We start from the raw sequence: 23067 nt of genomic DNA, 5'->3' as shown, positions 1-23067 counted from the left end.
GGGGGCTAATAATTTTGTCCTCAACTGTATATCAAAATACTGTTATGGAAGGCAGGGCAACATGATATCATGCAAAAATGCATAATATACATAACAGTCTCAACACATAGTGTTATAAAACTGGTATGAAAGTGCAAAAGAGAGTTGAGGCAAACTTATTTATATTTATTTATATATTTTACAGAATCACTTGTTAACAGCCAGAGACAGTGAATGTCCTGCAATTAAACAGCGTAAATGTGCATTTGAGAGGGGGAAAAAAGGGTTTAAATAGAGCCAAAACAAATTGGACATTTTCCCACGTTCATGTCAACCAAAGGTTTCAAATAATGGCAAAGCAATTAAAAAAATGAACTGAAGTCTGGCTTAAAATGTGACAGTGAGTAAACAAAGTAAACCATCAGTCAATTTTTACATGCTTCACAAAAAGTTGTGCTAATGGCAGTGAAATTAAGTAGCACCGTTTTCAATAACCGATTAATTTTTCAATAAATTAAGTAATTTTCTAACTAAAAATACCAAAAATTCCCTTCTTCCAGTTTTGTTTTGCAAAGTTGTGACTAATATATTTTCAAAATATTCAGATCCTTCACAAATATCTGAGAAAATATTATGCAGATTTGTAGTATGATTCACAGAAAAAGAAAAAACAAAGTCAAGCAAATTTCAAGCCTCTTTATGGTAACTACTTTACTACTCATTGAAACCAATAACTTAATGGAGGGAAGGAAAGTGTGTTACATATATGCAAGTGCCATGGTATGCTCTTGAAAATTATTAGCCCACACTGCAGTAAACAGATATAACACAGAAAAACCAACATTAACATCACAGTGATTCGTTCTTGTGAGGTTCTGACAGTGTGCTGTGTAGCTGTTTTTTAGAATTTGTCAAAACTGACAGCACAAGCCAAGGTGACTGAGGTCAGTGCAATCAACACTCCCACACCTTCAATGACAATGCCAATGTCTTGAGGTAGCTCTTCCCGTGCTCCCCCTTCCTTTCAAATGACAAACATGGCCATGGTGTGCTGCTGCAGGTCCTTCTCCCCAAATCCCGCTCTGGAGTCCTACAAATGGATACATGACACAAACACAAAAACATCAAAAGCATCACTTTGTGCTATTATGCAGCAACCATGTACTAGTAATAATATTGTGGGACTGTGACAATATCTACCATGCATGGTAATTTTTCTTGTAAAGCTTGCAGATTTAACAAGGGGATTCAGTATGTAGCTAATAAATGATTAATTTTATTGTCATTAATTTATTTTTTTTTAAAAAGGACTGCTATAGGCTGTTTTGTTTTGCTATTGTACATAGATGAATCATTCATTGTCCAAGACAATTTAAGGCAACTTTTGCACATATTTTTTGTTATCGAGAAAATTAGAGATACTTAAAGTAAAAACAACTTTTTTACCAGTGGTAAACACTGTACAATCCAGATTATCGTTAAGGGATATTGTTGTAGTCATATTTATCTTAGATTGTTTATTTTATTTTAAATATTATGATAACTATCATATCATATGACTACGAATTTGATAATATTGTACCATGAATTTTGGTATCATTACATCACAGCTGGTAAAATCTCCCTTTAACTGCATGGCTACACATCTGGGATATTTCATATGTCAAGTCATACCCACAAACTTATAACAGTAAGACTCTTTCAATTCATTTCTATTATATTATTTGTCCCAGAGAGCACTTTGTGTTCCAGCAAGTGTAAAAAGATAATAGAAACACATAAAGCACGAACAGTATGACACAAAACCATACAACAGTTGACATGAACCTGTACACCTATACACAAGCTGCTATATTCAAGCTGCACAGGTGCAGATTACTAAGTGTCCACCATAACTCCATAGAGCCTATAATAATTCTACAAGTGACAACATCTCCAATAACGTAACAATTTCCAGTGTAATATACAACACCATCAGCAGGTCACATTTACAATAATGCAGCATCAGGACCAGCACCATAAGGCTGATGCTGCAATACAGCTCACAAGTACAATGTGTACTGTTACTGTCGCCATGTCATCGTCATCAGCATCATCATACTGCAATACAACATGTACTGTTACTGTTGCAATATCATCGTTGTCATCATCATCATCACAGGTAATGGAAAACCAAAGCAGTTACCTCCCTCTGCTGTTAGTGTTTAAAAGATGAATGGAGACAGGAAAGAAAGAATTTTTATACTTATTTTTTGGCAACAGGTCTGCTTGGGCGTAGTGGTGTAACCTGTAACTAAATATATTTACTCAGGTACTCTTTTCCTCTCATGCCACTTTCTGCTTATACTACACTACTTTTCTTTGACAGCTTCAGTTTCTGGCTTCTTTCTAAATTAAGATGTTTGCACACAAAACCTATGAAAATGGACAATTGAAGCTGGAACTATTAGTCACTAAATGATTAAATTGGCAACTCTTTTAAAATAATTTAAGCCATTTTTTAATGAAAAAAGAAATCATGGTTAAAAATGTTTGCTGCTTTTTCTTTTTTAAATTTATTTTTAATCACTCTTAATTCTTCTGTGATATCTATTTCCTTTTTTTTCCTTTTGTATTTATAGTCATATAATCATGATTGTGCATTACAGTGCTGATGTTTCACATACATTTTTAGAAAAGGAGACAAGGCAAACCAAAAACAGAGGAAAACTGGCTTAGATGTCTTTAAGTTATGAAATAATGTAAAATTATCTGTTGTAATGCTTGGAGTGGGGTAATGTTTACATTTCATCTGCTTCATGTATTTAACAATTACAAAGTTGTTGATAATTTAACGTGAATATTATGTATCCTTTTTTGTGCATAAATACAGACATCAAGATAGTAATATTAGTTATACTGTCACAAAAAAAGTTTAATAAAAATGTAATCTTCAGCTAAAATCATTTAAACGTATTGTAAATGTTAGAGGGAAACATTTACGGTGACATGATGCTGATGATCAATAAATGTCTTTATAAATGTCTGCTTAAACTTTAAAGGGAACAGTGACATTGAACGCATTCAAATGGCCAATAAGAAAATTCCTTTCAAATACGCCAGACCAGTAGAGGAGTGGCTACAAGAGAAAGGTAATTTGTTTTTATGCTTATCTGTGTTCACTGAACTGATGATGTGTTAAAACCTCATCTGGAATATAATGAGAGTGTGCTCACTTCTCTGTGACGGTTTAAATGATTTGTGTGATTGAGTTTGAAATGAAACATTTGATTTCAGTTCTTGTTTTCTGTGATACTCACTTCAACCGTGAAGATAGCACATTAATGTAGGTCTTTCTTTTGACTTTATCTGACCAAATTATTTTTTTCATTTTTTAAAAGTTTTTAAGGTAAACTTAGAAGCATGAACATAAATGTAAACCAACGCATGCAACTTAATTTGAAATTTCATGTGGACTAAAAATTCATAACTACCTAATGACCAAAATAAATGTAAATAAATGAACCAATAAATAGTAAAATAATTTAACATATAATGAAAAGTAGTATTATGAAATGCTTTTATAAATGTACATGCATCGTACACGTGGAACAACCAGCGCAGAGATTATGTGCGTGTCTTAAAGCTTTATTGATTCAGCAGTGCAAAGTGCAAATATGCTGACCAGAAATAAACAATAGTTAATGGATAAGACCTAATTTTCACTGAAATACCAACAACTGGAAGCCTCATTTGCATGATCTTCCCACATGGTTGCACTTCTCCTACCGCCTGCGCACCATGTGCTGGGCATCAAAACCACACACGATCAAGAAAAATGTCTAGGTTAGCGGAACCAAAATGTTACCAAAATGTTAAAGTACCGCCTGCGCTGGTCATTCCACAAAAATAACACTCTTAGTCTTGTTGTAAATGTGTAGTGAAGTTAAAAAAAAGTATATGCGAAGGTGCTTTTCCCTGTTAAAAATATCTTGCATCTGGATGTCTCTTGTAGGACGGCAGCTTACAATTTTCAACACTCAAGCAACAGTGGCAATTGGTGGTAGTGATCACGGCCGACCCTTTCAAGGTCAACTCTCTGGCCTTTATTACAATGGCCTCAAGGTGCTGAACATGGCTGCTGAGGGCAATCCCAACATCAAGATTAATGGAAGTGTGAGGCTGGTAGGGGATGTGCCCAGTGTGGCAGGCTCAGCCAGGACCACAGCAATGTCTCCTGAGATGTCCGCTACCTTCGTTGAGACTACAACCATGATGTCAACCACCACCACACGAAAACACAGATCCTCCTCAACTGTACAGGTATGGACACATTTTCATAATAACTGTACACAGATATAAATACTAATGTGCACAGGACCAAAGAATTCTCACTCTCTGACTCATCAGATACTGATTCTTAGTCAGTGGTCGTTTACGGCAAGCTATGATGCTCTGGTACATCTGCAGTGTAAGTATTAGACGCTCGGGGATGACATGTCAGTTTACACTACTTGTTACACACATTGTGTTTTTTTTTCTTTTCTTTCAACACATCCCAAGTCATCAGATATTGCAGCTTTGTCAGTGGACTTTTGCGTCTGAATATTATGTTTTAAGTATCTTTCTGCATCTGTTTATGTTCCAGAATGCCGCTACTGTGATGTTAACACAAACACATGGGATGATGCTGCACTTAACTATATTTACTCAACAACAGCACATGGCAACTAACACATAGGATTAGGGGAGGGAGGCACATGGTAAGGTGTAGAAAAATCCCCATCACATTCAGATGGAAAGCAAACACTGAACTCTCGCATCAAAGTCCAGATTTGACCCATCCACCTCGCCTCCCACCGACCCTATAGCCATCCTTGTGCTCCTTTTTGGAGCAGCTGTGGCTCAGAGGTGGAGTGGATCGTCTTCTAATCAGATGGTCAGCAGTTAGATTCTCAGCTCCTGCGGTCAACATGTCAAAGTATCCTCGGGCAAGATACTGAACCCCAAATTGCTCCCGTGAAAGTGCTTTTAGTGGTCGAAAAGACTAGAAAATTGCTATAAAAGTACAGTCCATTTACCATTTATATTATGTGATTGTTGGCAATGTTTCAACCTGAGGCCATCCTTTTGCGTTTCATGTGCACACAAGTTGTGTCCAGACGTGTTCCAGCCTGCCCTACACACACTTTCTTGCTTTTTATCCTAAAAATTGACATTTTTTAGACCACCATTCAGGCTAGTCGAGGCACTAATCCGGAAGTCAGTTGCTCCGCCGGCAAAAGTAACCCGCTCGGCCGCACCTGGCCGCGTTTGGTTGCCTTTAATCTTTACTACACATACTCTATGTGCTAGTAGATCCGGGTATTTTATATATTTCTAAACCCGGAAAAAGAGCTTTGTCTGCCTCATCCTAAACCCCCAGGAAGTGTGCGATGTGTCGATGCAAAATTTACATAGTGGCCGAAAGTGGAATTACACTGTTTGAGTCAGTCACATGATGACACTGGCCCAGAAAGACTTTTCCCCATCGACTAACATGGGGAAAGAGACATCTGTAAATCAGTAAATCATTTTTTGTGAGTGCCAAAACCCGCCAAGTCTTCTATCCCTGTCTAGATGCAAATCATCCAGTTCTATTTTTAGACCGCCATTCAAGCTAGCCGAGGCGCTAAACTGGAAGTCGGTCGCTCCGCCGACCGAGGCCCCACCCCAATGGCTGTATCCAGACTTCACCATCCATGTTTTTATCGCCTCCGACTCCAGCATCTATGGGAACACAGTACGCAGGTGAAATGGTAATATCAGCCCCTAACTGGCGAGATGCAATGATGCACCGTCACTCATTACGGTCTGTGTCCTCTGATGCAGCGAAAAACCACCGATCCAGATACATCTGCGCCGAGTTTGAAAAGTGGACATAATAAGCAAAAGATAAATAACAAGAAGAAACCACTGAAAAGTTTTCAAAGACATCTACTTCTGCCACTGTCTACTGTTTACCTGTTCTCCTGCCTGTCTGTGATGTTGCATGGACAAGACAATGCACACAAACACAGATACACACACACGCAAGCTGACTGAAAGGCCGACTTGCTCTTTCAGCTGTAAGTTCAGTGGCCGTGGGAATAAAACATAAATAAATAGATACTAATCACAAACTATACAGTGAATGCATTTCTGGACATTCACAATATCCCCTGCTGTTAAAAAAAAAAAAACAAAAAAAAACACCTTTCACTTGGGACAGAGGTGGCTGCTGTGTAAAGGTATGCTTTTGCTAGAGGGGAAAGCAGAGAAGGCGAGTTTGAAGAACTGAGTTGGTGATTTCCCACTCCTGGGTGACTCGTGTTTCTTTGGCACTTGTATTCATTTGGGTGAGCGGGATTGCAGCTTGTCACTGTGGTTTGGCCATGTAGTTGCTGTTAAAGAGGAACATGTGTATGCAGGGCTGACCGGAGCTCCTCACTATGATGCCGGCTCACATGCTGCATCATGTTAGTTGTACGCTTTATGCAGTTCAACACTCTCTTGCAATATTTCTCTGCGCATCTTCCGGTGCATCTTCTCTTTCGATATCACCTATCGCGGAGCGGACGTTGAATACGTAGTGACGTGGAACGTCGGTCAAGCAAAGTCAAAAGTAAATTCTGCCCTCTGCTGTTCAAAAAGAGTATTGCGGTTCATTTTTCATCTCACCAATTTGAATCTCAACATATTTTTTATCAATTTTTAACGGCCTCACGATGCATCGTTACATCCCTAGTCAGCAATGAACCAGGGAGTGGTCTGGGCAAACGAGACTGTAAGTTTTCCGGGAGGCAATGACTGCGAAGGGAGAGGAGAGACAATAATGGTTTGATTCACAGAGTCAGCTGGGTCAGAGGTAATCAGGGTAGTGAGGTCTGTAGTGTTGTTATTTTTAATATTTTTAAAGAGATAGTCAGATGCTTTTTAGCTTAGAAAAATGGGATGTGAGCCAGGCTTGGGCATTTGTAAAATTTCAGTGAACAGCACACTTAAACTCTCAAGGAATGAGGATATAGCGACTTTCAGCCTTTTAGACTAATCAATACACAATAGAAACCCACAAAATGTTAAGAAAAGTAATATTTCTACATTTCAACACCCTTTTGGAGGGAAAAGCAAACAGGGAGAATAATACATAATTACAGAAATATGAATACATTTTAAAATGAATAAATAAATATGTAAAATGGAAAATAAAATTTGAAATTAAATAAATTGGGCAATTAATGTGCAAAGTGGAAAATAATATATAAATAAGCAAATAAATATTAAAATGAATAAATTGATAAATAAAGGGGGAAATTAAATGGGAAATTAAAAAAAAATCAGCATTTTAATTTATTTATTGATACATACACAAACTGGAAATCTTTTTTCCCTAAAGATTTTGACTTTGAAGTTTAAAGAGGAAAATATTATTTTAAAAAATATATATTTTATTGTTATCACAATTGATCAATAAGAAAGTGCACATTAAATGCCACTGGACAGCGTCAGGTGAGAATGCAGCCTGACAGAACCAGTTGTAGTGTGATTATATGCCAGTGGATGGCCAGAGGGCAGTGGTCGTATCCACATGAAACACTGCACGCAGGTGTCAGGTTGAAATGCTGCCAGTAACAATATAATACAGGGGCTTCAGCACCTATTAGGTGGGTGGAAGGCGAGTTGGATGGATCCAACAAACCCTGAACTGTCATGAGGAAGTCCGGTGTTCACTATCCGTCTCAATGTGATGTGTCATCCCACCATGAGCATTTGTTAACATCATGGTAGCGACATCCTGGAATATAAACAGCAGATACAGTAGGATACCTAAAACATAATATGTAGATGCAGAAGTCCACTGCAAAGCGGCAACATGTGACGAGTGGGGATGAAAACGTGTTGAATAATTTGGTCACGTCTCAACAATTGAGCGTTCTCTATGACAACTGAGCGAACTCACATCAAATAAGGGAGACTGTGAGATGCAGGAGAAAGCACTGATAAAGAACATGAATAAATGAAAAGTTTAAAGCTTTTACTTAACTTTAACTACTGTTTACAAGGTTTCATGCTCACCTTCTAACTTGTGTATGTTTCCCCTTGTCTTTCTTTGTCTTCTTTGTTTTTTTGTTGGTGTTTGGGGTATCTTTGCTGTGTCTGTGACCTCTGATGACCGACCTTCTACTCATAAAGCATACGGCAGATGACATTGTCTCATCTGCAGAGTGTTCGAGTGATGATGAAGACCTGGAGGAGTGTGAAACTAGCCATGCAGGTGGGCTAGGTTAGTTTGCATTTGCTTGCCTTTTTTTTTGTGCTTTCACTCATCTGCACCAGAGGATCAAGGTATCCTCAGAGCATCACCCCCCCATGGTTATCAAAGTGTAACTTCATACAACCAATGCAGTAACAGTCAGCATAACTGCACTGCACATTACCCAATAGGAGGAGCTGGATTATTAAATGCAAGGCACACATTTAAATTAAAAAAAGTTGAACTGGCTCATCGGTTATACAGATTCAAATTCATTTAGTTTCATTCGGTAACCCAGAGAGCCATTAATATCATGAGCTATACTTGCACATGGGGTCTTCCAAAGTGGTTAACATTGTCACCAATATACATACAAATTTTGTCTGCTTAGAGTAATAATTAAGGTTAGTACATATCATCACAAATGTGCAAAATTTGTATGATGGTGAACCATGTTCTCTGCACTGATGCTGCAAAATGTTACTCATTGTGTTTGAGTCCACTGCTCCTGCCATTCTCTGCTATGATAATTGAAACAATACATTTTGACAGTCTTTTTCTTTTGTTTTTTTTTTCAAATTAAATGCAGAGCGTTGTCTAGACTACAGTGATGTTTTGTTTTCATTTGAGTTTTTCCATATTGGCTCATGTTGGTTCATGTAATAGAGAACAGATATCATTGAATTTCTGTGTACAAGTTTTTCCTTTTTTGAGTCATACTTTTGCTTTTAGGTGTACTTGTTATTCTGTCTTTTTTTGTATCTAAATATTTAAAATTCTTAAAGGTTTAACTCTTGTGATAAGTTAGAGAATAAGTTTGAAAGAATTTGGGAATTTCCATATTTTGGTAACATTATTAATGTTATGTGGTCATTTCCACAGTTAAACAGTCAGACTGTCACACACCTTTCTGAAATGTATGATGTTTGGAAACTTTTTAGAAATGTTTCTCAATCAAATTTTGTTTCTGTAGCCCATACAAAAAAAAAAAACAATACAGCAACTCTTCAAACATAACACTTATTTGAATGGTCTCATATTAAATTCATGATATCCCCTAAAACAGCAAACACAACGCCTTTAAAATGCTGCTGTTTGATGTAAATGGCTGTCAGCTACAGCATTATGTTCATGTTAGAAAGAAGACAAGCTGCTCGTGTCCTGTAAAAGCCTTTACAGCAAAACACTGGTGAATATTATACAAGTAACAATTAAAACAGTAAAACATTTACACTGACAAACTTGCTTATATACTACATTGTCAGAAAACAATTAAGTTTCACCAGACGTCTAGCTCCCAGATAATTGCAGTTAAAATGTTGGTGAGCTATTCTGCAGATCAAAAGCTAGGTGCACTCAATTTAGGTGAGTTCTGCTCTATGACATTTCACAAAAAGCAAATCTTTTGCTTTCTTTCAAGCACAAACAATAGATTTCGACCTATCTGACATTTATGCTGTACTTATTTTGTGTAATTTGCTGCTTTGCTATCATTGCTGATAAACCAAAACTACAACTACTACCACTTTTTCTTGATGGGCCCTTTTTTAATAAGGCTTAAAATTAACCACTTCAGGCAGCATTTGCTAAGTGCTGTTTGATTTTATATATGTGGTGCCAGTTTTCCACCCAGTTATCGTAAATAAACATTGTGAAACAACCTCTGAGGCTGAAAAATGAAGCCAGTGCAGAAGGGGCAAAAACTGCAGTTCATCAAATGCCCTCCAAAGGCTGACTCCATTATAAAATGCCCAGCTTTACAGCAGACATAAACATGATTACACCCTGGTGTAAAAAACTGGTTTGGTTTCTGTCAAATTCCAACATTCATGATAACATTCATGACAACTGTAAAAGGAGTGAAAGTCACCTCTTCACATTTCATTAAGGTCCAAAGTTACGCATATTTAAGGATGGGCCACATGAGTGACAGGCTATCTGCAAGGCATTGCTACAGCAGCAGTCCAAAAACTAATTGGTGGCCTTACAATGGCTAAGTTCATTATCTATACAAAGTTAGCTGCCTCCCCTAATTAGTTAGTAAAACCATTAGCACAGCTGTCAAGGGCAAACTTTCACCAAAATATGCAAAATACTCCCAAAGCACTCCAGAGGCAATATTTGTATGAGTAATTTGATGCAAACATTAGCTTCTTTTTCGGTGTGAACACAGCGCAATTCCTAAAAGTTAAAGGTAAAATTCCCAATTCTTCTGCGGCCTACCAGCAGGTTCTTCCTTTTGAAGGTCATTCCCATTTTTTTTCAAATAGCATGTCAACGATTAGCATTTGAATTGGTTTAAAACTGTTATGTGTATCCTGAAATTCATGGGAATTTGTGAAGAAAGACAAAGACAGGGCCCCGGTCATCCACTCATGTGTTTACACAGAAATTCACACCATTCTAACCTTAACATCACTTTAACTTTGACAGAGGCATGCTTTGATGTAAAATTTCCTTTGTTTGCTATTTCCAATTTTGTTTTTTTTTTTTCTATATTTTGTTATCAAGACATCATTCTCATCAATTCGCCATTCATTTAAAAACCACTGTTGTATTTTGGCCTTGTGCAGTATGACATTTGGTGGGTGATAATTGTTTCCTCATATATGGGGTACCATTTGTGTCATGCGGCTTTAATGAAAACATCCATCATTTGGTTTTCAAACCAAATAATGTGCAAAAAAATCTTTTCTTACCAGCACCTTTAGAGTCTTGAAAGGGAAAAATTACATAATAACCACAGCTGTATATGAAGACTGTTGTACCCTCCTAATTTGTCAGGTAGTCTTCCAGTCCCTTGTCTTTCTCTACCACCTAACTTCCTTCCAATGCTATATTACCTTTGAAGTTAATGTTATGTAAATGGCATAAAAAGATTTTTTTGTCAAAACTTCTAATATTTTACACTTTATTTTTTCTCTTAAGCAATCATTGGTATCACACACTTCAAATCATTCTCTTCAGGGTGACCGCTGATCATTTCTTTGCATGCTTTTTGATCCTTGACTCCATGCCTCCATATTTAAACTAACTTGGTTGCTTTGTCTGAATTTGTGTTTAAGTTGTAAACCGTTGTTTTTTTGGTCCCAGCATCACCGAATGTCATCTGTCTTACCCAACACCATCTTTATTTTGTCATTGTGGCTGTTGTCTGTCTGGTTTGTGTGGAGAATTTATCAAGTGATTCTGTTCTCTGTTGTAATTCTGTCGTCTTTTCCTCCCCTGTCAAACAATTTCATAAGATGGCAAGTAGAAAGGTCTCTTGAATAGCTAAAACTGCAAACTCTATAATATCAAGTTATGCATATATTTTGGAGACCATAGATATTGTGACTCATATGACACTCATACATAAACACCCTATTAGCAATAGTTTTCCTGCTGATGTTCAGGTTAATCTCTTTTATGAACTCAGGAAAAGGTGTGAGGTCTCCATCACTATAGAGTCTCTGAAACTTTGCTGCCTCCTCTGGCCTCTTCTACTCTTACTTTTCATCAACTAGCTCCATAAATTTTACAACATCTGCTTAAAACATAGCGTTTAAAAAATAAAAAAATAAAAAAAAACAGTGCCAAATTAATGGTGGAATTGTTGTCTAAGATCTGTCAGAATAATTTTCTTAATGAAATAACAAATGGCAGAAGGATCAGATGGTTTAGATTAAGTCTTCAATAATAGCTAACAGCTAACAGCTAATTTTAGCATGTATGACAACTGTGTGGAGAGGTTGGGGTACATTTTATTAATGCATAAATTTGCACATATTTAAAAGCAGGAACACTTGAATGACAGGCTGTCTGTGAAGTATCGCTATAGTCTATAAATCAGATTCACCCCTCACTCCTCTACAGATGTGTTGAGTATATGGACAAAGATTTCAAGAAGAACCAGATGGCTCATAGCAATGACCTTTGTACCCCACATTTTTTACGCAGTACCCCCACAGGACTCTCCAGGGGACATGGGCAAAAGCTTACTCCAAGTCCACAAAACATGTAAACTAGACAGGCAAACCCCCATGACCTCTCAAGCCCTGCAAGGGTAAAGAGCTGGTCCACTGTTCCACGACCAGGACAGGCTTCCCTGTCTTCATCATCTTAACTTTGACATTTAGTTGGAACTTCTGTTCCAGCACCCTGAAATTAGCTTTATTGGGGAGACTGAGCAAGGTGATACTCTGATAAATGAAACACGCTCTCAAGTCCTCTTGGCCTGAAAGGCCTCAGTTGAAATTCTACTTCACTATTAGTGTACACCAGGGAATTAAGTTAAAGTTGGAATAAAGTTGTTGCCATGACAGGTACCAACGACCTTCCAAAGACCTTCCATAAACTTTGATCCCGTAATAAAAACCAAAGCCAGTTCCAAAATTTTCACCACCTTACAAAAAAATAATAAATTTAGGACATGATTTCTACTAACACATTCTGTGCAGGCGTATTTTGGAGGAAGACAGTCTTGCTTATTATGTCAAATCAGCCGTTGTTCTAAACTGACCCTCTGCCTCATATCAGCATTGAGATGACTGTAAAGAAATAAAACAAAGATCAAAACTGAATAAACAAAAAAACAAAACACTATATCTGACACATGTAGGTCTTTGTTTTTTGGACCACAGTAGCAGAGACAGACACAATTGAACCATGAAAAGAAAACAGGTTTAATGTTCTGGTGGTTCGGTCAGTAAAACGGGTAAGTAATAGAATCTCCAGAAATACTAAACACAAAATGGTGGTGGCTGGAGACAGGCTGACCACGATGAAGCTGGCAACACTTGGTCTCCATTTATTTTCTAGTCAGACATGCCATCTTATGAAATTCCCTTTTGATTGTATTTTTACTTACATGAAAAAACTATCTGGGTTGCATTAAGCAAATATATAATCATATGTCAAAAGACACTATGGGGTTAAAGCTGGTATACGTAACATTTTTTGGTCAATAAATAGTCTGGGTCGTGAGGTTATCGTAACATATAGAAACCACAGCTGTGGTTTGACAGTGGCTCTTGTTTCAAACTAGAGGGCCTTTCCATTAGCACTTTTGGTTGTGCCAAGTCAACCCATGCTGCCTTGGTTTGTATTTCCATGAACAGTTTAACATGCCAAGTCATGCCTGAGATAGACCATCTCTGGGCCTGGGCCAAAACACACCAGACCGCCTCCAGTCATGTTGCAGTCACATCAGATGGGCTTCATTACTATTATTCAACATCAATATTCAGTGATGTTTCAGCAACATGTTTAAGTATACTGCTATGCTGTTGCCTGGCATAGAAGACACTTCATTAGTTTCAACTGTGTCTCACTGTGTCTCAAAAAATCCCAAAGACAGTGATTCAGCCATACATGTTTAAGCCTCAGTCAGAATCGCACTCAGATAATGACTCTGTTGTGTAAGAAAAATTGGCGACTACAAGAGTATCAGAATCGTAAGCGTAGTTAGCATCTTTTATTTATTTACGTTGTTAGCTTGTTAGCAGCAGTGGTTGACACAAAGTAAATGGTTGTAAAACATTTATTTGCTACAATGTTACCGTGTGTTTAAGTTGGTCCGGTTTACATTCCCAAACTGCACATAATACCATATATAAAAATCAGATAAATAAAACATAGAAAAAAATTAAATAAAATTGGATTCAATTTTCTACAACAATTTTGGTCATCAAATCATTTTTTTGTCTTTTTATCTATAAGTGTCTTTTCTCTAATTTTCTAGTTGTGGAATGTGGGATTAAAAAACAAAAGCTCAAAAAAAAAAAAAAAAAAAAAAAAGATTTGTCTCTCCGTGCCGAACTCACTCTGACTGGCCGGTTAATGTTGCTTGTCTCGCCTATCATCTTGTCTGCATTCAAGGATTACGCCCTGTCATTGTCTGTTGTCATGGGGAAGACTCTGGGTTTATGTAAATCTACAGTATATAACTTAGGAGCCATAAATAATGATTTTACCGTATTGCCCAGGATGAAAAAACTAAATATACTAGCCTTTATAGCTAATGTTAGCCTTGTTATGCAGTGATTCCATGCTTTGTAACGTCAGTTCAGTCACGTGAAACTGATCCAGTGCACATGTGGCCTAAACTTTTAAATCTTTGCCATTTTAACTTGTCCCTTTTAACTGGATGTTGCATTGTAGATATCGGATGCTTTGGTTTCAAATGATTTAAATCATAAGTGTTCAGAACTACAGCTGACAGCGTGAGAAAATCCCCATCATCGGCTCTCCCCAGTCTGAAAGCCTGGGGAAATTCCCAGTACCTGCTTTCACCAGCCTGCCTCCGCACAACAATAAATGATGAAAATGACGCCAATTTGGAATTGATCTTACCAGGGGTGATTCATTCACAACGTCATCTTTGGCCCTTGGTGGTAAGTCTCCCTTACATTTCTCGGTGTTGGTAATTTGCTCTCTCACTGCTGCAGGCTCCATATGGAGCCCAAGCGAGTAAGTTCACCGTTTTTCTGCTCACCATACTGCAGCCTACAGTTCAGCACGGCTCCTTGTCTACTTTTTCTTGGTTGCTGGCCCTGGTCTTCTCTCTACTTAAGCTTCATTGGTAGCTCCCACAGTAGTGATCACTGAGCTAAAAACTGAACTCCAGTCGATTGAGCAGCTTACTGAAGATCTCCTCCAGCGGCCGACAGAGCTATGTTCCCAGCTGAACCTTCTTGAGCCAGTGGGTTGCCAGTGGCCTGGTACATCTGACATGGCAGCAGCTCCTGGTGATGTTCCTTGGCCTAATTTCACCATATTCCCCCTTCTGGGCGTCCGTGGTTGATCGAAAAAGGTTCTCTCTTCCTCCCTATGACTCTATAGGTACCGGTGAAGATGACCTTCCACTCTTCAACTTCTGCTCCCCTCTGGCTGAACTGTTTGAAGATGCCCTCCCCTCTATACCACTTCCTGCTGGCAGAGCAGTCCGTGACCAGCCAGCTGTACCCTCTACCTGCAAACATCCCTGTTTATCTCCCGTGCAGAACTCTCACTCTGCATCAGTTCTTGTATCATCTTTATCAGGCACCCCACAGCCACCTATCTCCAGCTCAGTGCCCCCCCATCCCTCACTATAATACATCCATACCCCACTCCTGCACACTTCAGTCCAGAGGCCCCTCCTGCTCTTTTGTCCTCTCTGCCTGTACCTGCACTGCTGCCCTCTACCATGTGCAGTAGGAGACCTGCTGCTATTTCAGCAGCAGTTCCTAATCCTCAGGACTATCCTGGTAACCTGGCCATTTATGACGGAGGATGTCTTGTCTCAGCCAGACATTCTTGTGATAGGTGACTCCATTGTCAGGTTCATTAAGCTTCCTTGTGCTGTTACTAACTGTTTCTCTGGCTACAGAACTTCTGATGTCACTGAACAACTTCCTGCTATTCTGGATCTTTACACTTCTGTCCACACTGTAATCACGAATGTTGGAGCTAATGATGTAATGTCCAGATAATTGGTCAAGCTTAAGTCAGATTTCAAGTCCCTGCTAACCACTGCTGGGAGCCTGGGAAAAAAAAAATTCTCTCTGGCCCCATCCCATCGCTGGGTAGAGGCTCTGAGTATTTTAATTGCCTTTATAGCTTACACTGCTGGCTACAAAACTTTTGTATAGCTACTGGATTTGCTTACATAAACAGTGTAACTAAGTTCAACGTTCTCTGGTCTAGAGCTGACTTTTACAAAAAAAGATGGTATTTGTCCAAATAGACAGGAGGTGCAGCAGCTAACTTCAGGTTGTACTAATACCATAGATTCTCTGGACTGACAACTACCTACACTTGCATATAGCTTGTCTAAATGCTGTTCTGTCTCTGATCCTTCTTGCATACCAGAATCTGTGCCCGCAGCCTCTGAAAACACTAATACTGTTGCTACCTGTAATCCTGTTCATGTTATTAACTCTCCTGTTAATGATCCTGTTATTAATTCTGATCCTACAATGCCTCCATTCAGCCCACTTACATTTAGAAAGAGAAATTGATTGGGATTGGTTGACCACGCCTTCTCCTAAACAGCTGATAACACACATCACAGCAACATTATACGACTCTTCTGAGGAAGACTGCAGGATGATAGCAGTTGAAACATGTCAAAGTAAAATTTAACAGTCTTTAATACTTGTCTGTGAACAAGAAACAAAGTAAAGGTTATTGAGGCAGTTTTTCTATCCATTTTAGACTATGGAAATGAAATTTACAGATGCTAATTTATGCTGCCTCTTCTATTTTGAAACTACCTGACTCTTTATACCATTCTGCTCTCAGGTTTATCACTGGGGATAGCTACAGCACCCATCACATAAGGATGGGTCGTCCTCACTGGTGGAGAGACACAACTTTCACCGGCATCTGTCCATATACAAGGCCGTTATTGGTGATCTTCCACCTTATATGATGGTGGGATAACCACCACACTGTTGGACGGTCCTGTGGATCTTGCCATGCTCGTGACTGGCTTGTACCTACAGTACCTCGAGTTAACACTGAACTTTGTCGAAGTCTGCTTTTAGCTTCTCTGCCCCCCAAACCTTGGAACATGCTACAAACCACTCTCGATTCACGTGTATCCATTGGTCAGTTCAGATCTTTGATAGCCAATAATTCTGTCACAGTCTGCAACTGTTTTATATGATTTTCTATCTTCTCTGATCTCATTTTAAAATTTAAATATTTAAATTTATTTTAACTGTATTGCTGTAATTGCTTTTTAATGAATAAACACTTGCAGATTTATCCACTGCACAGATTAAGACACAAATTCAGATGGTAAAAGACTATCAGTGTAAAATTAATTAGCTAAGAGGTCCCTTCCTTGGCCCAGGTAAATGCAATCTTTGAGTCTTTGAGGAATATGTGTTACACTTCTCTGAATGTTTCTGTGTAATGTTTAGTATATCAGCAAAAACAGTTTGTCCTCAAAAAGTCCTGCAAAATTTATGAAAACATGGTTTCATCTTCTCAGCTTCTTCTAGGAAAATCTAGGGTTGCAAAGTGGCTATCTAAGAATGGTTCCTGACTTTCTGACATGAGAAACGGGTTTTAGCTATCTCCTCAATCTGTTCAACCATGCATGGCCATCAGAAATAACTTCTTGCTATTTCCTTCATCCAAACTTTGCCACTGTGTCCAGAGTGGAGTTGCTGCAACACTGGTTTGTGTAGTGATGGTGGAATAACCACCCTCCTCCCCAACAGCAACCATCCAGATTGCATTGACAGCACTGCCCCCGTGCACAGGGTATGGTTTCAAAGGGCTATCATGCTGCTGGAGAGGCTCTTTGCAGTAATGTCCAAGACAGTGGACAAGGAAGGGTTCCTGTGCGTAGCCTTTCTCTTTTGTGTAGCTAAAACATGAGCATTATCCACCTGGCTGAAGTAAAAAATGTTGCTGTGTGCAATTCTGGTTTAGTGACATGGAGTGTTTACCTTGATAAACTATCAGTGCTGCAATGTGAGTCTGCCTTAGGATATTTCTTGTCGTACAAATGTGCAGACAACAGAAGCACCTAGAGTTGTAGACGGCTTGCAGCAAGATCCAGTATTCTTGTGTGTGGTCAGAGTATGGTTGTTGGGGTTTGGTGATCATTTGGGAGCATACATATCTGGCCATATAAGTACTGATGGAATTTACCAATCTTGAACATGATGCTAAATTCTTAATGCTCAAGCTGAGCATAGTTTGCTTCTCTTTTGTTATGAGTTTGTGAAGCAAAAGCAATGGGTCTCTTGTCCCTGTTTTGCATTAAATGTGAAATAACTGCACCCACTTCATATGGGGATGCATTGCAGGCCAGCTGAATTGGGAATGATGGAGCAAAGTGTGTCAGAACCTCTGACCCCACCAAAAACATCCTTTGCTTTCTGCAAAGACTCTTGATACGCTTCAGTCCATTTCCATGTTTTGTCCTGGTAGAGTAAGTCATGTAGTGGTTTCAGTAGTGATGCCAGGTTTGGAATGAATTGGCTCTAGTAGTTTATCAACCCCAGGAAGGAAAGCAAGTGGGGTGGCGCACGCATAATTGTTGGATTTTGGATGGAGTTGTGTGCAAGCCTTCATCATGAAAAACATACCCAAGGTATTCATTGGAAGACTGGAAAAAATCACATTTTTCCTTGCAATCCCTGATCCTTTATCTTTGAAGAGAAGCATCTGGGTAATGAGGGTGTTCTTCATTAGTGGCTGCAGTGCAAAGGAGATTGTCCAGATAGCACTGTACTCCCGGCAGTCCTCTTAGGATTTGGTCCATTGCATGTTGAAATAGTACTGGCATTGAGGTGATGCCAAAAGGTAGCCAACGGTACCTGAAGAGACCTTTTTGTGCCTTAATAGTGAGAAGTTCCTGTGACTCTCACCTATATATGCAGGTAAGCCTGGCAGAGATATATCTTGCTAAACTTTTTTTCCCCTGCTAAGCCCAGCAAACAGATTATCAATATAAGGGAGTGGATACTGTTCTATCGATAGCACAAATTTAAATCTTACCTTGAAAACCCGACATGTCCAGACTCCTCTGTCCTTCTTTAGCACTGGAATTGACTAGAGTATCCAAGTCAGCTTCCACATTGGGTCTGATAGCACAGTACCTGTCTGGCCTTCAAAAACACTGGCTTGCTACCAGGTTTGACATGCATCTTGGAAACACCTTATAATGCTTTTCTAAAACAAGCCTGCAAGTCTGTGCAACCTTTTGATATCATACCTATAGAGTGGTGAAGGGATGACGTATTTTTGTAGGTCAACCATCAAAAACCTTATGGGATTTTGGAATGGGATTTTTGATTATCGCCAAAAATAAGCTCTGTAACGACCACAAGTTTATGATACTTACACGTTTTGTTCAGCATGATAATCTTTACAGATGAACACCACTTTTGTGTGTTTTGAAGCATAAATAAAATCGCCAGAAGCAAAAAGCTATTGTTAGGCTATAAACAAACTACATCATGGTCGCATGGCTTGAACCTCACCACCCCAAATCGATCAACTTCACTGTAAAAACAAGTTAAAACACAATTGAATATATTATAAACAGATAAATCTACAAGTTTGAGTGCAACTGTTGCTGTAAAGCTGTAAAGGTGGACGAGTGCGTTGAATGAGTTACGTCCCCGATAAACACTGAAGTCCAATTTAGCCACTTATTAGCAACCGCCTTTTTTAAGATGGGTAAAACCTTTAAAGTTCAAAAATTGCGTTTGCACGGATGTATTTTCTGTTGCAGAACAAATGTCTAAATATCTTTAGCCTATGTTAACAACAGATCTTATTTAAGGCATTTTACCAAAACCCATTCAAAAAACCCATAGACTTTGAGATGAGGGAACTGGAAGTTTTTAGGACCGCTTTTTAGGACTCATTACTTTACCACTCTATTGTTTGCCAATCCAGTCTTCATTTCTTTAGCCAGACATGTCCTATTATGGAAGAGTAATTCCCTTTCGCAACATCAACAGGACTTTTTTTCAGTTTGGCAGTGGTATTACAGTGATGTCAGTCATCTCCTTGGTGGGTGACGGCTATCCTGTGTCTGTTTTGAACAATGTGTCAGATAGTCGCAGTAAAATGTGCCTTGAAAATTTCTAGTACTGTTTAAGATTATTGAGGTCCTTGATCCAGTGTCAATTTGTATTTTTACTGGATGTTCCTCCAGCCCAGACATGGCTCAGTAGCCATCTGAGCCCTCATCTGCATTTAGTACCTTGAGGATTTATTCTCACCCCTTCCTCATTAGAATCACTATTAGCTGATTTATGTCATTGTTCAACTGTATGTATTTTCCAATTTCTTGTTTCCAGACTTTGATGGTTTCTCTGTGCTTTTTATTCCAACAAGCATACTCTACATGCCCATTTTTGCCACAATGATGACAGTTTATGTCATAACATCAGCATGCAAATGCAGGATGCCCTGTTTTTCCACAGCAAAAACACAAACCTTGGTCATTTTGCCTATCACTACTGATCTGACGCACTCAGCTTGTTGCATGTAACTGCTGTGCTTCCTTTGATGCCATTTCCATAGTTAAACAAATATTTATGGCTTTCTCTGACGTCAAATCACTCTTAGTAAGTTTTTTTTTCTGCACAGCCTCATTCCTTAAACCACACACAAACTTTTGATCGATGTGTGATTCAGTGTCTCTCTGAATTCAGTGTTCAGCTCATTTCCATTATGCTGCAACAAACATGATGACAGACTCAAATTCCTCTTTGCTGTGTCTGTGCGCAGTTACCAGAAGTTTTGGTGAAAAATGGTGGTTCAGTGTATCAACCATTTCTTTGTAAGTTTTTGGTGAGTGGCTTCACTAACTACAGCAGGTTGTGCAACAGATTAAATGTTTTTGGGCCCATTAGGCCTACACTTGTGGGGAAATGTGGGGACTATTTTGTCATCAGCAATCAAACTGGCGCTGCAATGAAGTAGTCAAAGCACTCTGTGTAACAGGTCCACTCATGCTGTCATCAAAGGGTTCAATATTGCCGATAACTCCAGCCGTTTTCTTGGCTCCTAGTTACATTCTGGCTTATCACCTTAAAACTTAAATTTAACAGTCAAGTTAGCCCTCTCCTCCGATTCGCAACTGGATTTCTTCCTCCCATAGCTGCTTCATGGCATCCTTGTGAGCAAGGCACTTTAGCAGGATGATGTGCCTCATCCATGCTTTAAATGAAAGGTTTGCCTGCTTTTCTTGGGGTTCTTGTGAACCTATCACCTCACGGGGGCACTCTATAAAAGGGGATAGTCACAGCCTCCCCCTCCCTCTGGCCACTTCCAGGTCGCCTCGCTCCTCTCGCTGTCACCGATGCAGATGCTCCCTTTGGCTGCAAACTAAGCTAGCACTGCTAGCACAAGCCAGCAACAGCACCAGAGGAAAACAAACCGTCCATTGCAAAAAACTTGCCGTTCTCCACTCCAATGACATGCATAGATTAAGATGTCCTCGCCAATTTGTTATATCCTGAGGACTTTTAGCCCCACCAGCTTAACAGTTATTAGTCAGACAACTACCGTGAGTTCGCCATTTCTTTTCAGTCTTTAAACTTGTCATGGACACACACTCACATCAGTCTTAACAGTCAAGTTAGTCCTCTCCTCTTATTTGCAAATGGATTTCTTCCTCCTATAGCTGCTTCATGGCATCCTTGTGAGCAAGGCACCTTTAGCTACGAACTAAACTAGCACTGCCAGCAGAAGCCCACAACAGCACCAGAGGAAAACAAACCGTCCATTGCAATAAACTTGCCATTCTCCACACCAATGACATGCATAGATTCAGATGTCCTTCTAACCAATTTGTTATAGCCTGAGGATTTTTATCCTCACCAGTTTAACAGTTATTTTTCAGATAACTACCATGAGTTCACCATTTCTTTTCAATACTTAGCTAACTGCCGTGCAACATCTTATAGCATAACACTTACATTTCAAACTACATAAAGCAGCAAAGGACAAATACACCAAATATACTTGAATAAGGTAGTTACTGTAAACACTTGCCACAGCTTCTGTAAGACAATGCAATTAATAAAAATGTAATGCTGCCTTCATTGCTGTCTATCATCTTGTTCTGAGTCCAGTACAAAAGTAAGGTTAAATTAGAAACACAGGGATACACACAACAGGGATACTTTGCTGACTTTCAATCAGCTTTGTATTAAAACAGTGTGAGTAGTATGATTAACTATAGTAAACCTCCCTTCATCTAACCAGTGGGTAGAAATCCAGTAGCTGGGTAAAACTCTGCCAAATGACACAAACTGATGTTTTGCTGCTGCCACCACTCTGTCTTAGTCGGACAGAAACCTGAACATTCACACACTGCTGGCACCTCCACAAATCAGTGCAAGGCAGTCTTGTTGACACATAAGAACATCTGTCTGTTTCACATTTGCCTTGCTTTCAACTGCAGTATATCATGTCTTACGTTTCTTCTTCTGTGGTCCCAGTAACTGTTGCAGTGGACTTTGTCAAGAACCTGGTGAACTGACGGTAACAGGACTTGTGATATCGAATCTCCATGGCCATGCAGTCTTCATCTTTAATATGCAAAAGAATCCCAGTGTCTTCCTTCATCTTGGCAGCTTTCAGCAACAGACCTTTAATGAATGAAAATAATTACATGGTGTCTGTCTGTATTTGTGTGTATATACAATATGCACACTCACACATGCTGCATATAGAGTTATAGCTACAGCTAATTTTCAAGTCCTGTCCCTGTTTGGGACAACACAACATACAAAATTACAATCCTATAAAAACACAATATACTGTACAAGTATTCTATATGGTAACAAGTACAACCTAGCCAACAGAATTACGTCAAAATCATCGCAACTCTAAACAAAGTGGAATAAACTTACAGTCACACACAAACACTATATATAAGTAAGTCAGTGTGTAAGAAAGAGGGAGAGACAGATTTTTTTTACACACCTGCTGATAACGTCTGTGCCACTGAAAGATGATCCTTTGTGCGTTTGCCTGAAATGGTGATGTATTTATCAACTTCCTGCACAAGGCAGGCAGAACAGGACCAGAGGAAGCCATAGGTAGACCCATCCTGGACCTTAGTTTCTTTCTCGGGGATTCACTTGTTGATCCAAGGGTGCTGCCAGCATCACCTGTTAGCACTGACTCGCCTACCTGTGTTTCTTTGTCTGGATGCTCTCTTTTATGTTTCTCTGCTGAATCCAAGAGCTTTTTATCAATGAATCGTCTGTAGCATGTTGCGTGAAGCCCAGCATCTTGGGGAATATTGTCAAAATCAATAGTGATACTGTGTTTATAAGTTTCAGCTATGGTCCTGCTTTCACCACTCAAACAAAGCCATCGTTCGA

The 23067-nt window shown here is 39.1% G+C and overlaps 1 protein-coding gene across 1 annotated transcript in view; it reads left to right on the top strand.

Annotated features, from left to right (window-relative positions):
- The window catches only part of nrxn3a (neurexin 3a), a 257417-nt gene that overhangs the window by 224279 nt on the left and 10071 nt on the right, over positions 1-23067 (top strand). Inside the window, 3 exon segments of the mRNA XM_042500138.1 lie at positions 3021-3110; positions 3974-4281; positions 8170-8260. Coding sequence (XP_042356072.1) covers positions 3021-3110; positions 3974-4281; positions 8170-8260 — 489 coding nt within the window.

This window comes from Plectropomus leopardus, chromosome 14 (genome assembly GCF_008729295.1).
Source record: "Plectropomus leopardus isolate mb chromosome 14, YSFRI_Pleo_2.0, whole genome shotgun sequence".
NCBI lineage: Eukaryota > Metazoa > Chordata > Actinopteri > Perciformes > Serranidae > Plectropomus > Plectropomus leopardus.
This window is presented reverse-complemented; position numbering and strand designations above follow the sequence as displayed.